This window comes from Scleropages formosus, chromosome 21, assembly GCF_900964775.1.
Source record: "Scleropages formosus chromosome 21, fSclFor1.1, whole genome shotgun sequence".
Taxonomy (NCBI): domain Eukaryota; kingdom Metazoa; phylum Chordata; class Actinopteri; order Osteoglossiformes; family Osteoglossidae; genus Scleropages; species Scleropages formosus.
In genome coordinates this window covers 7,481,488-7,495,192 of record NC_041826.1, presented here as the reverse complement: position 1 = coordinate 7,495,192, position 13,705 = coordinate 7,481,488, and the positions used below count along the sequence as shown (strand labels likewise).

General features: G+C 44.5%; 1 protein-coding gene across 1 annotated transcript in view; it reads left to right on the top strand.

Annotated features, from left to right (window-relative positions):
* Positions 1 to 7,635: 7,635 nt before the first annotated feature.
* Positions 7,636 to 13,705, top strand: part of cwc22 (CWC22 spliceosome associated protein homolog) — a 29,977-nt gene continuing 23,907 nt past the window's right edge. The window contains exons 1-3 of the mRNA XM_029247331.1: positions 7,636 to 7,714; positions 9,120 to 9,216; positions 13,426 to 13,613. Of these exons, the coding sequence (XP_029103164.1) occupies positions 7,652 to 7,714; positions 9,120 to 9,216; positions 13,426 to 13,613 (348 nt within the window). The 5' untranslated portion in view covers positions 7,636 to 7,651. The remainder of the gene's footprint in view (positions 7,715 to 9,119; positions 9,217 to 13,425; positions 13,614 to 13,705) is intronic.

Genomic DNA, 13,705 nt, shown 5'->3' with positions numbered 1-13,705 from the left:
CGCGTCTCACGCGCTCATCGGCAGCCTCCGCCTCAGCCCGCGCTCCGCCACGCGTACGCCTCACCTCACAGCCTGCGCGCTTCGCGCACGCCGGCAGCGCTGTGAGGGCGGGCGGCCAGGCGTGGGAGCCCATTCGGGAGGGGAGGAGAGAAGGGAAAAGGGGGGTTGGAAGAGAAGCGGGCGGGAAATTTCGCTGGCGGAGGAGGGGGAAGCGTGCGCTCGACAGGCGGTGGCGGCGGCGCGGGAAACGCGCTCTCCTCGCTGAGACCGGAATACAAACTTAAATTTTTCCACAGGAATCCGTCTTCATACGAGCCTCGGGGCATTTTCCCCGTCGCGCGCAGCCACTAATAGGCACAATCGATAAGCGAAGGTAATCGAAGAGGCGCTCAAACGCTCGACGGCGACAATTCAAAGGGGGTCCGGGAAGGGAGGGGGCGAGCGGCGACCCCGCGGGGTCTGTGCAAAGAGCGCACGGACGGACGCGGGCCGCCGTTAGTGGTGACTGATGAAGTGACAACAAGTGACGGGGCGGAGCGGAGCGACACTTCTCAGCGGACGGGCTTCGGGCCCTGCGGAGCTACGCATCAGCCGAGCGATTTAAGAAATAGTGTTTTTTCAGTCGTGCCCGGCATCTGCATCCAGACAAGACACTCGCACCGAATGTCGAACAGAGACATCGCCGTGACATCAAGTCATCGTTGCAAAGGTGCGCTGACGACATCCGCTCGCTCCGTCTCCTTCCGGCTCGACGGCGCGGCGCTCCGGCTTTTCGGACACGGACCCTAACAAAAAAAGCTGGCGCTCAGCTTCCGTTGGACTCGGTTAACAGCGGTCTAAATGGAGGGCATGAGGAGAGCGCTTCGCCACGACCGCCATCTTCAGAACCTCAACCTCAACAAGTCGTTGTGTCCCTTTTCACTCATTTTATCGTTTCCTGCACGAGTACAGAAAACTCGTTCAGCTTCCCGGTGCTTAAGTTTCCCTCTTGGGTCATCCAGGGTCAATATAAGCTTTGGTGACACGATGAAGACCAAACCCTTGGCTGATACACCATCTGAACTCATTATAAGCTCCCCAGTCCAGCTGTCCAGTCTCGTCTGTCTGGGCGTCTCTGCCTCTGGTTCTGGTTCTGGCTCTTACCTGGAGAGGACCACAAAGGCTGCAGTTGACACGGTCACCCAACACGTGTTCCCTTGCGACTGGACACTCAACCGATTCAGACAAGTGAAAAGGGGGCTAAAAACCAGGAGTTGCACAGATTGCATTTCACTGCTTGTTTAATTGTGTCTCAGTAACCAACCTGTATGTTTACATGTTTACCTCGCTATCTGTGGTAAATGGGTGCACCTTCCTCAAGAATGCTGCAGGAACACAGGACCAGGACCCTTTCACCCAAAGGTAACTTGGGGTAAATCTGTCTGCTGTCAGTGTGGAAGACAACAGAAAAAACAAGGTCTGTTTTATTGTTTTGTCAGAGGAAAAGGGAAGGTTTCACACGCATATAAAAGCCCATATAAATAAAATATAGAAAGAGAAAGACATGAACATACCAGTTCAGAGAGATGCGGTATGTCACCTAAAGCCAAGCATGTATATTGTCACGCCCACACCTGCAAGCTCAGCAACAGGATTAGCACAGCCAGGTATAAAGGCAGTGCCGTCACGGCAACCGGTGCGGAATCTACAACACCCATCTGGCTTGTGAATTCAGCGATCTGTTTCCCAGTACCCTGTTCCCTGTTTAAAGTTCCTAATTCTCCTGACCTCGGCTTGTTCACCAGTTTACTGAGCATTGCTTCACCCCTGAAACGACGTCCGCACCTCGGAAGACCCTCGCCTGTCCCCGACCTCTGTCTCTGATTGCTCCTGTGTTTTGGCACCGAAATAAAAGCACCCGCACTTGGGTCCAAACCCTACCTCTTGTCTCCCGTCCTCGACACTGACATATATTTTATACGACTTGTCCTTTACAACATTAAGTGGAGGATTAACGACACTTTCACAGCAATTTTACAGGAGGCAAGAAGGTCCTGAAGGCGCGTTCGCACAACCAGAGAAGATACTGCGCTTACACAGGCAAATAAAAAAATACGTTTATGATCCTGAAAAGGAATGGGTAAAATAAAAGAAAATAAATCATTGCACATATTCCATCTGTCCATTTTCACATTAGTTCATTTAGCAGACGCTTTTCTCCAAAGCGACTTCCAATGAACTCTGTAGTGTTATCAGCCCACACACCTTATTCACCAAGGTGACTTACACTGCTAGATACACTACTTACAAAGAGTCACTTATCCATACATCAGAGGAACACACTCTCTGGCACTCTCACACTGTGGGTGAACCTGAACAGCATGGTTTCGAACTGTGGGAGGAAACCAGAGGAAACCCCACAAAGCTTCAGGGATGGTTGGGGAAGGGAGACATGCTCTCCTCCTTGATAAATAACAGCAAAAACGTGACAAGTAGAGAGGAGAGCGGCTCTGCACCTAATGACCGGATCCGTCGGAGTAAAGCGCTGTTACAGTTCTATTGACTCTGGATGTGCTGTGCAGCCAGGGCTCCATTAAAGAGAACTAATGAGCCATGAGGACCTGCCTGATCGTGAGCGAGGGCCAAGCTTCAGGGAGTCGGCATACCAGAGGACTCTGCAAAGATGCTCAAGAGGCGGTAGGATGCAGGAGGCTCCGTTCTCCCTCCACTGAGTGGTAATTGCAGGTAGTAGGACAGCCTGCATACTGGTTAGAGCTGCTGCTTTTGGATCCAAAGGTTGCAGGTTTGATCCCCACTTCTGCCTGTAGTACCCTTGAGCAAGGTACTTACCCTAAATAGCTCTTGTAAATTTACCCAGCTGTATCAATGGGTTAATAATTTTAAGCTTAATTGTCAACTTAACATTGTAAGTCATTTTGCAGGAAAGTGTCAGCGAAGTAAATAAATGTAAATGAGTTTGCTGGAGCTCCTGAAACAGAGGTTCATCGATGGACCTCTCATCTCCACAGAGGGGAGAATAGTTCTCAATGAATACCCGACCCTGATGTTCTCCATTCATTGCTTATGGAGACACGCAATTAAAAGACAGGTAAACAAAGGGTAAATCTGAGCTTCTTGGGCACATTTTACAGCTGGCCTGCTCTGCCGCAGTGGGAAATGATACAGATGCAGAAGATTATGAAAAGTTCCGACGTACAGTCTGAACACATCATGACAACAGCAATATTTCCACTTTAACACAGCTGGAAAGTGAATAAAGCCACGTGCTCATGTCATGTGGAAATAGTGTTTCTCTTCTGTAGCTTAAGTTTCTGCTGAAACCTCATTTAAAAGGGTGTCCATACCAAGTATAGCTGCTGTATTTCTTAAATACACTCTATATCGACCTACATTGGGTCACGCTACCGCTCACCTCCAGAAACAATTATTGCACAAAAAAACTACTTTTTTACACTATACCCTGTAAAGTCTGTTTACATTTCTATTTACTGAACTGAACATCTCACTGCACTTTATCCTGGGGTGTTTTTAGTTTTGTAGCTTGATATTGTAAATTATTGTAATCGTCATAGTATATGTTGTCTTCTTGGTTCATACCGCGGTCCAAGAGAAACGCTACTTCACTCCTATATATGTCCTAAACATATTGTGGGAATGACAGTAAAGTTGACTTTGGCTTCAGTTTTTTCATACTGTGTTTCTCTACTACCTCCACTTTGTTACCTGTTTGGAGAAAGGAGCCTCAAGCGGTACAATCAATACATTTACATTACATTATGTCATAGGGGTGCGGTGGTGCAGTGGGTTGGACCACAGTCCTACTCTCCAGTGGGTCTGGGGTTTGCGTCCCGCTTGGGGTGCCTTGCGATGGACTGGCGTCCCGTCCTGGGTGTGTTCTCTCCCCCTCCGGCCTTATGCCCTGTGTTACTGGGTAGGCTCCGGTTCCCTATAACCCCGTGTGGGGCAAGCGGTTCTGAAAATGTGTGTGTGTACATTACTTCATTTAGCTGACACTTTTCTCCGAAGGGACTAATGGTGTTAAGCCACTTACAGTTATTTACCCATTTATACAGAAGGATAATGCCTCACAGCCCTGTGACATTCTTATGGTGGGGGGGGGGCCTCTGTGGAGGAGCTGATGGGGGGCTATTCAATTAAAGTCCCTGTCTCCATGGGCTCAGTGTCACACCTTCCTCCTTTTGGGCCACAGACCCATTGAAGATGCTGTTTGAAAAAGATGAGGTTCCATCAGGAACAAACTGTTTATAAGCATCAAACAATAAGAAATAAAATTGAAAGAGTCCCAAGTGCACATACACTAAAGTGAAAGAGTCGGTACATTCATGTCATTTACTGCACTCCTCATCATAATATTTATTCTAACCAGTAAAATCTTGTTGAGATTATAAAGATAAAGGTAAAAAAAAAAATTCCTGCACTACCTCAATATAAACACATGCGAATATAAATACCTAACATTTCATTCACTGCCAAATTGCAGTTCCTGGGATTATAATGTGCTACTTACAGCACATACATTGCTCACACACATTTGTTTCTTGAGAAGCTGTTCATTTTTTTGTTGGACTGGTTCACATCTCGCTAAAACACAACATTTACTAATAAATAGGCACAACACATCTGTCTCTTGGCTGCATTTATATACCTCGGACAATAATCGCAGGCCACAATTTCTCATGAATATTCCCCTGCAACTGTTTGCATTTATTGCCTTAACTGGAATCAATTAAACAGTGAAATACAGTGTATGTTTCTGAAAACGATTGTACCAGTGTTACAAAATAATGTTTAAAGAGCTGCTATTGGGATATTAAATCTGAACTGGCAGATTTTATTGGAAAGCAAGACGTGCTCGGAAAATGTATACAATCCTAGTTTGAAAGACATTGGATAAGTAATTAATAAGTCAATAATAATAAGGGAATGTTTTTTTACGGAGGTCATTAAAATTCAGAGGTATTTTCTTTGCAATCACACATTTTTTCATTCAGCTGGTGCTTTTCTTCAAAGCAACTTACAATGATTCATCAATCTGAAAAGCTGGGTAATTTTAAATGGAGAAATTCAGGGTAAGTACCTTGCTCAAGGGTACTGGGATTCGAACCTGCAACCTTTGGGTCTGAAGGCAGCAGCTCTAACGTCTTACACGTCCTGAACTGTGTGAATGAGTACATGTACATAATAAAGTGCACGCTGAGTGTATATAACAAAGTTATTGCCTTTACTGATGGTAACTTTATTAAAAGTGACCTTGTTCCTGTGTTGAGGAACCGGTGCACATCCCCATGATGTGTATTTCAATACATACACACTTGAACCGTACGTTACAAATTCCAAATTTACAAAACTGCACATATTTTCAAGTTTCTTTATTTTCTTCACCATTCTACTTTTTAAAACCTCTCTGTTTTCAGGAAACGTGGCCTGTGTTTCTGCTTTGTGCCATTAGATGACAGCAAAACACATTCAGAGTGGATGCTGAGAGAGGGAGACAGAGGTGAAGTGAGACGGGGTAGTAGCTTTGTGAAGCTGCGCGGGAGCCTATATCTTTTTTTTATCTATATTCGAGACTTAACATAAACCACCTAACGGAATAAAAACAGCGATTTCGATTTGAGGGTCAAGCTGGGAGGAGCAACATCTGAGCGGCACAGGCCGGAGAAAGGGATCACGACTGGCCGCACTCCCTCCGTGGTCCTGTTCGCTCTGGACACCAACAGCCTTGTGAAGTCGGCGCAGGTTCAGCGTAGATGTCCGTGTACCATGTCTGGTGTCAGGAAACCCCCCATCAGAGCCTTCGCGGAGGACTTGAAAGTGACCACATCGTCCATCCCAGGATGAAGGTGGATTTTGCAGGGATTGGAGGGGCTTATCACACAGGCTGCATGAGCTGTAAGCCAGAAAAGTGCAGACCATGGGAAAAACCTACTGATAGGCTCCAGTTTAGCAGAGGGAATATTCTGATTACACCCGTTCTGGAGAAGCCACTGAGGTAAGAGGTCTGATAGCAGTTTTCGGGATAAAGAGATGATTAGGGTAACTTGCAAGGAATAGAACAGCCGCAGTGGAAAAGCCACGTTTAAAGCAAGGGTATATCTGTACCGCACCCTGCCACAAGTCCTCTGACCCTTTCTGATTCACAGAGTCCCAACATTGACAGTTGTGACATACAGAACTTGCGGTCGAGGAACCGTTCACAGAACCCCAGTAACCCCTGGTAGGCAGTCCTCAGCCCTCCAGGGCTGCTAAACCCACAGGAGAATTCCAGGATCCCTCCAGTTGGCAACACAGGTATAAACATTAGAATCAGACAACGAACACAATATCTACGAGCACACAACTATATACAGAGATCCTGAACAGGAACAGTTTATATTCATGCCTTCAACACCATCACAGTATTTTCATGCACACAGGTGCGCTTCAAAGCACGGCTTCAAATGGCCTAGTAAACAAGTTTAAGAAACCACGTGACTTTCTCCAGTTTAAACTCATTTTAAACCCTAAAGCACAGCCAAGCAATAGACAGAGCAATAGCCCTCATGATTTAAGTACCTTAATTACAGTTTATTTCCATGAGGACTCATAGGACCAGGGTTCCTATCACACCTACTATGGTAGTACCCTATACATAGACATATAAGTTACATGAGGGTAGACACTTTATTAGCCCTGAAGGAATAAATCCTATAATTAAGCACTATAACTTTGAGATCATGCCTGTTGAACAATGGATAAACCTTCACACAACTACTTTTGTAATGTAACATAAATGTGTGTGGGTATACATAGAGAGAGTAGGTGCATTACAAGAGTAGTTGTGTGAAGGTTTATCCATTGTGAATTAATATATATAACTACTAATATATAGACACAATGTATCTTGTATGAGATCTACGTCACTTTGGAGAAAAACCTCTGCTAAATGAATAACTGTAAATGGATCACAGAGTAGAGGACGGATTTGGTCCATTGACATCTGGGTTATAGACCCAACACCCTTCTGCTGCACCACTCTCCCTATCATAGAACTTTCAAAGCCTGAATCAACACTGGGGGGGTTACACTATGTGTAAAGCCAGTAACGGCCTATAAACTTTAATGAAAATGGTACCATGGTGGTAGTGCACAGTATAAGCACACACACACACACACATTTTCAGAACCGCTTGTCCCATACGGGGTCACAGGGGAACCGGAGCCTACCCGGCAACACAGGGCATAAGGCCGGAGGGGGAGGGGACACACCCAGGACGGGACGCCAGTCTGTTACAGGGCACCCAAAGCAGGACTCGAACCCCAGACCCACCGGAGAGCAGGACCTGGTCCAACCCACTGCGCCCCCATAGTATAAGCATCTTTGTTAAAATTATTGTAATTATTCAGAAAAATTAAAAAAAAACAGCAAGACAGACCTTAAAATCAATAACACGAATATAAAGTACATTTTAACAGTTACTTTAAACGGGAACTAAATTGATTCCATACAGCGGAAAAAGTGTGACTTTTACGATATTTTATGTGCGACGTTTTATGACATTTCCGAAACGACAGCGAATTTCGCGTTTTTCCTTTTTCGCTCCCTTTGGTTCCTCTGAGCTTCCGTAGACGATACTGAGAACTTGGAAAGATGGCGGCGGAATCGAACGAGGCAGAAATCGAAACGGGCTTGTGTCTCGCTTCAAAAGAGGAGGTAAATAGTTGTAGCTCGTTGGGTAAACGGTATTGTCCACTGAAAATGGTTCATAAACAACTGTTTACAGGGCCAGCTTGACGTTTAAAGTGTATTTGAGCGCGGCGGAGGCTGGCGGCCTTCGCGGTACAAGTCTCTGCTAATCACTGCTAACCGTTCGCGTCTCTCACGTGGCGGCTTCCGTCTGTTTTTTAAAAACTTAAATTCAAAATTGTCCCCTTCTAAACTCGAATGTATAGCCCGCTTACATCTTTTATTTAACAAAATCTAAATGATATTCGTTCCTGTTTCCGGTTCGTTTTATTTAAATATACAGATAAATTTATCATCAGAACTGAATTCCCCTCACTCCGTGTTTTTGTTTTGAATTCTACTACACACCCGGGATTGTCCTCTTAGAATTACACCTTTTATATCATCATGTATATGAGGTGACTGAACAGTGTCTTGGGTGGGTTTAGTCAGGCTGTGTTTCAGACACAGGAGAGAATGTGGACAGCAGCTCATCTGTTACGTCTTTCACTGTGTTTTTTACTCGGCAACAGGTGTTACAGTGACGATCAGCTTTACACCACAATGGTGGAGTTTGAAACACACACTAAGATGACATTTACAGCACACATGGTGGTGATCAACTTTACCCCGCAGTGATGACTGAACATCTTTACACCACAAATAACAACTGAATCATGTCCAGCCAACCTTGCAGTTGCACCACAGAAAAGGATCTACAGTAATTTTTTACCACAAATCAAGGTGACTGGTCGACTTCACACCGAAAACAGAGGCTGCGTGTGAAGACGGCTCGGATATTTATTTCTCATCAGTTCCACACAAATTTAAATACATACAGACGTGTGAAAATTACTGCATTGCTATTATTGGTATAATTGGTGTTATTTTTAATTGCAACTTTTTTCATTCTTCAGTTAGTGTTGTAGGTGAAATAAGTAAAACTGAGTCCATTCCAGTGTCTCACTTGTGCTCATGTTGTTTATAATAGAGGTCGCTATTATGTGTACTGCGTACAACGTGTAAAACAAAAAAATCAGGACATTTTGTTCTGATACCGCTTGTTGTAATGTCCCAACAAATCACTCTGCATTTTGATGCCATATTTTAGCCTGACTTTGCATTGATACGCCTTTTCATACTTGTTTAGATGCAGGTTTGTTACTTACCATGACAGATCATTTCTGGCTGAATTATACATATGGCAGCAGATTTTATGACCAGCTACTGAGCTGCTCTGTTTTGAGATTCCTTGGGCTCTGTGCTCCTTTTCCTTATTGGTCTCTGTCTGTCTCATTTGTTCCAAATGACAGTTTTAGTAATCCATCTGTGCTGTGATTAGACCCAGATTAAACTTTCTTCTGTTCCCTGTCAATGTACCTCTCCCCCTTAGACCTCCAGTTCAGGCACCATGGATGCACCCCAGGGGAGATGCAGCAGGACCCCCTCGGAGGAGTTTGGCAAAGAGGATGTTGAAGATGGGAAGAGTGGTAAGTTGACGTTCCCTGCCAAACTTGCTCCCTTGCCTCGGCATTCATTCCCTGATGATGGATGTTTCTGCTGCAGCAGATGGAGGGGGCTTTTGACTTTGACATTGGTGTTCACTGTGCTATGATTTTTCCCCAGCATGTCACTTGAATGGTAATGAGGTCAGAGAACACATGAGAGAATTGCATACCACAGTTTCCTTTTTTAGGTACATAGAATTTATGATTTATTATGTTGTTTCCCTCCGTACAAGCCCGTCATGTTACTTTCAAAGAGCATCTTTGGAACACTGGTTTTGTTCACATGTACGCACAGAAATGTAATCAAATGAGACATAGTGTAATATTCTATACACTCACAGTCCAAATTCACATTGTATTTAATTCTCTCATATGCAGTGTTAACTGCTTCCCACACTAACAATGCAAATGCTTCCAGGCAAGTTTGTGTGCTGTGCAGTGCTTTGAAAATGGCTGCTTGGCAGTCAGAGAGAGAAAAACAGCCTTGTGTAAAAGTTTTTTGTGTTTTTTATGAAATAAATTCCAAATATTTTGCTCTTTAGTCTTTGGTTTTGGTATAGTGTTCATACAGGTCTGCAAAAATGGATACAAGATTTTTTAAAGTTACTGTATTATATCTGCTTTTTGGGCAGATAGACTTTGGGGTAAAGTAACTTGAAGAACCTTACGACATTCCCTCAGACGAAGAACTCTTGGCCTTTGTCTGCCAGTTGCTTCAGTGGGTCAGTAAAGGGTGTTCATAAACATAGTCTAGAATGAATCAAGGTGGTAGTATTTTATAACTGAAGAATGATAAAGATCAATCTTTGTGTACACTGCAGGTGTGCAAGCTGTCATTGTTTCCAGGGTAACATAGAGGTCCATATACTAGGTTTACATTGAAATTAGCAAGATGAGGGACTGTGGGACATAAAAGTTTGTCAGTTACAGATAATAAGCATGTCGCTCAGTTCCAGAAGTTGTGATACAAGCTGTTGTACAGAGTGAAATACCTGCCATGGAGACAGAAGTACCGTGTAATGTTGTACTGTATTGTAAGTCCATTCTGAGAATGAATGAGCAAAACTTTATTAACCTCAGAGTAAAATTCTTAACATAATTGCAGCAGCATACAAAATACACCGTGCACACGTACAGACATACATAGAGTGAAGGAGCAGAGATAAGATGGCAAATAGATTAATTAATGTTTGGTTAATAAATAAGTATATCTACAGATGAAAGGGTGGAGTGAAGTGGTATGAAGTGTAATAATGTGGTATCACAGCAGCTCAATACTAGTCATTAAGTCAGTCATTAGGAGGTCGCCCTCTGGCAGTGAAGGTGACCTCCTATATTTTATACGAAGATCCTAATGTGTAGACCCTTCTCTTGATGTAACGCCCTCATTGTATTTTTCTCTGAGATGTGCGTCGCTTTGGAGAAGAGCATGTGCCATATGTGAATAAATGTAAGGTACCTAAATATAGAGCATTATTTGGAGGTGTGATGTGTAGAAGCAGGATGACATTGATGTAAGAGTGATGATGGTTTGCGATAGAATATGTTACCGGTGTCTGACTGCTCTGTCCTACCGTTCCAGGACAGCTGGTCAACAGGTGAGTCTTGTCAGTGACACCCTGAGTCCTGCATCTCAGTCCCAGTCTGTGCTGTTGCAGTGTCTTCACTTATTCTTTCTGCTCAGCGCTTGCACAGTTCAACCTAATGAAGCACGAGCTTCTCTTGTTCTTCCCGATGTCCATCTAAAGGTGCCCGACATGGGCTGGACCGTTCAGTGGGCTGCTACCAGTTCTCTGATTTTTTTTTTTTTTTTTTTTTGTGAATAAACCACAGTTTGTATACCTGTAAGAGTTTTAATTGTGCTCAACAGAGCGAAATGAATGAGCTCCAAAAGGCTTTAAATAATTAATTATGTTCATTATATTTTAAGAGTATGGGTTATTCCATGATGAGAAGATATGAGGTGGCACTTTCTCTCGCCTGTAAACTGGCTGTTATTAGCTGAGCAGCAGCTGTTGCTTTCAAGGCCTCTCAGCAGGTTCGCTCTCCACTCGAAGGGGGGATGTCCACCGCGACAGGCGCCATCCTACATGTCCAACATGTCTCCACCACAGCAGGATCTTTCGCCTTCCTCCGCTGGGGGGTAATGAAGCGTCTTTGACTGACCTTCTGCAGCCTGTCAGCCAGATCCTTTGCAGTGTGTGTGCAGTTCATCATTTCTAAATGATTTCTCAAAAGTGAATAAGCTTCAGCATTTCTACAGGTGTGTCACCTTGGAAGTAGGTAGAATTATGTCCAGCCACTGTTTTCTCTGTTTCAGTATGAATTAATAGCAATCGAATTAATGTCATTATTGAAGAAGTGATGCAATTTTCACTGGTATATTAACAGACTTATTAACTGGAGGATAAATCAAAAGGTATCATCAGCATTGGAGATACTCTTTCACTTATTCTAGTGTAACAAATTAAACGGTGCTTTGAGCTAATTGCTGCAATACAGTTTAGACGCAATGAAATTTAAAAACCCTCAGCTTTGCTCAAGACTTTCTCTTTCGTCACCTCTGCCAACGATGTTTTCGTTTCGTGATTTAGGGCTTCCTTGGGCTGGATTTGATCATTCTGGCTGGTTTCGGCTGAATCTGCGTTTATTTCCGAAATGAGATCGAAAAGGAGCAGCACGCGATGAACGCACAGCACCGCCTTTGTGTTGTTACGGTCTATCAGTCTTTGCCGCGTTGAGCTGCATCACCCCACGACAGCTGGCGCACTTTTGGGTCCGAGGAAAGGTTAACTGTTCTCGAATGTTCCGCCTGTTTTAGCAGCGAACCCATTATCGTAGCCACGTAACAGATCGCAAGCTGCCGTTGACATTCTCCCTCCCGACAACACTGCAGCCTGTACTGTATTGGCAGAACTGCTGAATGTGTTTTATCAGAGCACTTCTTTCTATAAAAATGTGTGTTTAATCAGTTCTGCTCCAGGAAACTGTTTCCTTTGCAGTTAATTGCTAAGTGAACGTGCAGTGCTGTCAAACCTGCCCTCTGTCTTGAAGCAGTGCCTCTCTGGCTGTATGTAATTTTGTGTGAAATCAGGGGTGTGACCGCTCTTAACATTTCGTGTTTAATGTACCCTTAAAACGAGAGTTTTTCAATTGCCCTTTTATTGGCACCGTGATGATAGTAGTCTTCCCGGTATCTTCTGTTATTCCCCAAGTCTTTTTCCAGCTGATTGCCAGCAGAAGCTCTTAATACAGTTCTCACAGCGTGTTGTTTAAACTCAGTTCATCCCGTGGCTGTTGTGAAATCGAAATGCTGTAGCTCAGTTGTGCTGCAGGACCGACGTTTAAAACTCATTTCAGCTGTCAGTCAGACGTCTTCGTTACATCTACCGCTGCTATGGGATTATGGATCCATAACAGCCTTTTCTCTGTCTTTCACACATGGGGAAAATTGATTTTTCTTTTCATTACCTCTTGTTTTCTCAAAGAGGCCTTGACAGTACCACGTTGGTTATTTTTTAATGGAAAATGTTTATTTTCTTTTCTCAGATACTTTGTGCCTGACTTTGCTTAGCATATTTGTGGCAAAAGCTTGCAGACTCCAATTGGAAATGGAGAGGTGAGGAAAGGTATTGACCGTCCCTTTTTCCCAATAAGAGCAAATATGTTGTGCCTCTCTAGGCTCGGGAGCCTTTCAGGTTCAACCTGAGCGCGTTTTTCTGCAGTGGTTTTGAGCACTCGCTGCTGATCTGAAGGGAGCCTTGAGCCTTCTGAAGGGTGGTGAGTCACTGCTTGGTCCAGATGGTGACCTCCAAGGACTAGAAGTAGGCCTCATTATTATTTCAGAGGGCTCACAGTGCTCTTGAGAGCGGAGCCAGGAGGACATTGTTAGGCAGTAACTAAGCCGTTGGTTGTTCTGAATGTCAGCCGGTCTTTTGAGAGGGAGAGCTGTTTGTTTGGTTTGCGTTGCGTTTGTGCTCCTCTGTGCTTTAAGCAATGTGATTGTTCTTCTGGACTGATGGACAATGTTGGAGTGCCTTTGAAGTCATATCCCATAAGCTGAAATGGTGACGAGAATACAGTATAATGCTTGGGTAAACTGTACTTGCTGATGCCTAGTCTTGCAAAGGAAGGGAAAGTCTGTGAGTTGAGTAATGTCCGTAGCTGTTAGTGATGGTTGTGTCGCTCCAGGAGAGGAGTCGGAGGGCGATGGCAGCCCCGAAAAAGCGGAGCCAGGCCGCAGACCCCGGGCAAGGAGCAGCGGGCCTTCTTCCAAAGGCAGCAGTGACGGGGACTCGAGTGACGAAGACAGTGACGGCAGCGAGGACAGTGACGCAGGTGGCCGCCACAGGATGAAGAGCAGGGTGGCTCACATCCGGGTAAGAACTGACGAGGGACCAGGCCAAGGCGGACGAGCCTGGCAATTTCAGACAGTCCAGTAAGTTTAATGAAGACCCTTCCAGTTACGAGT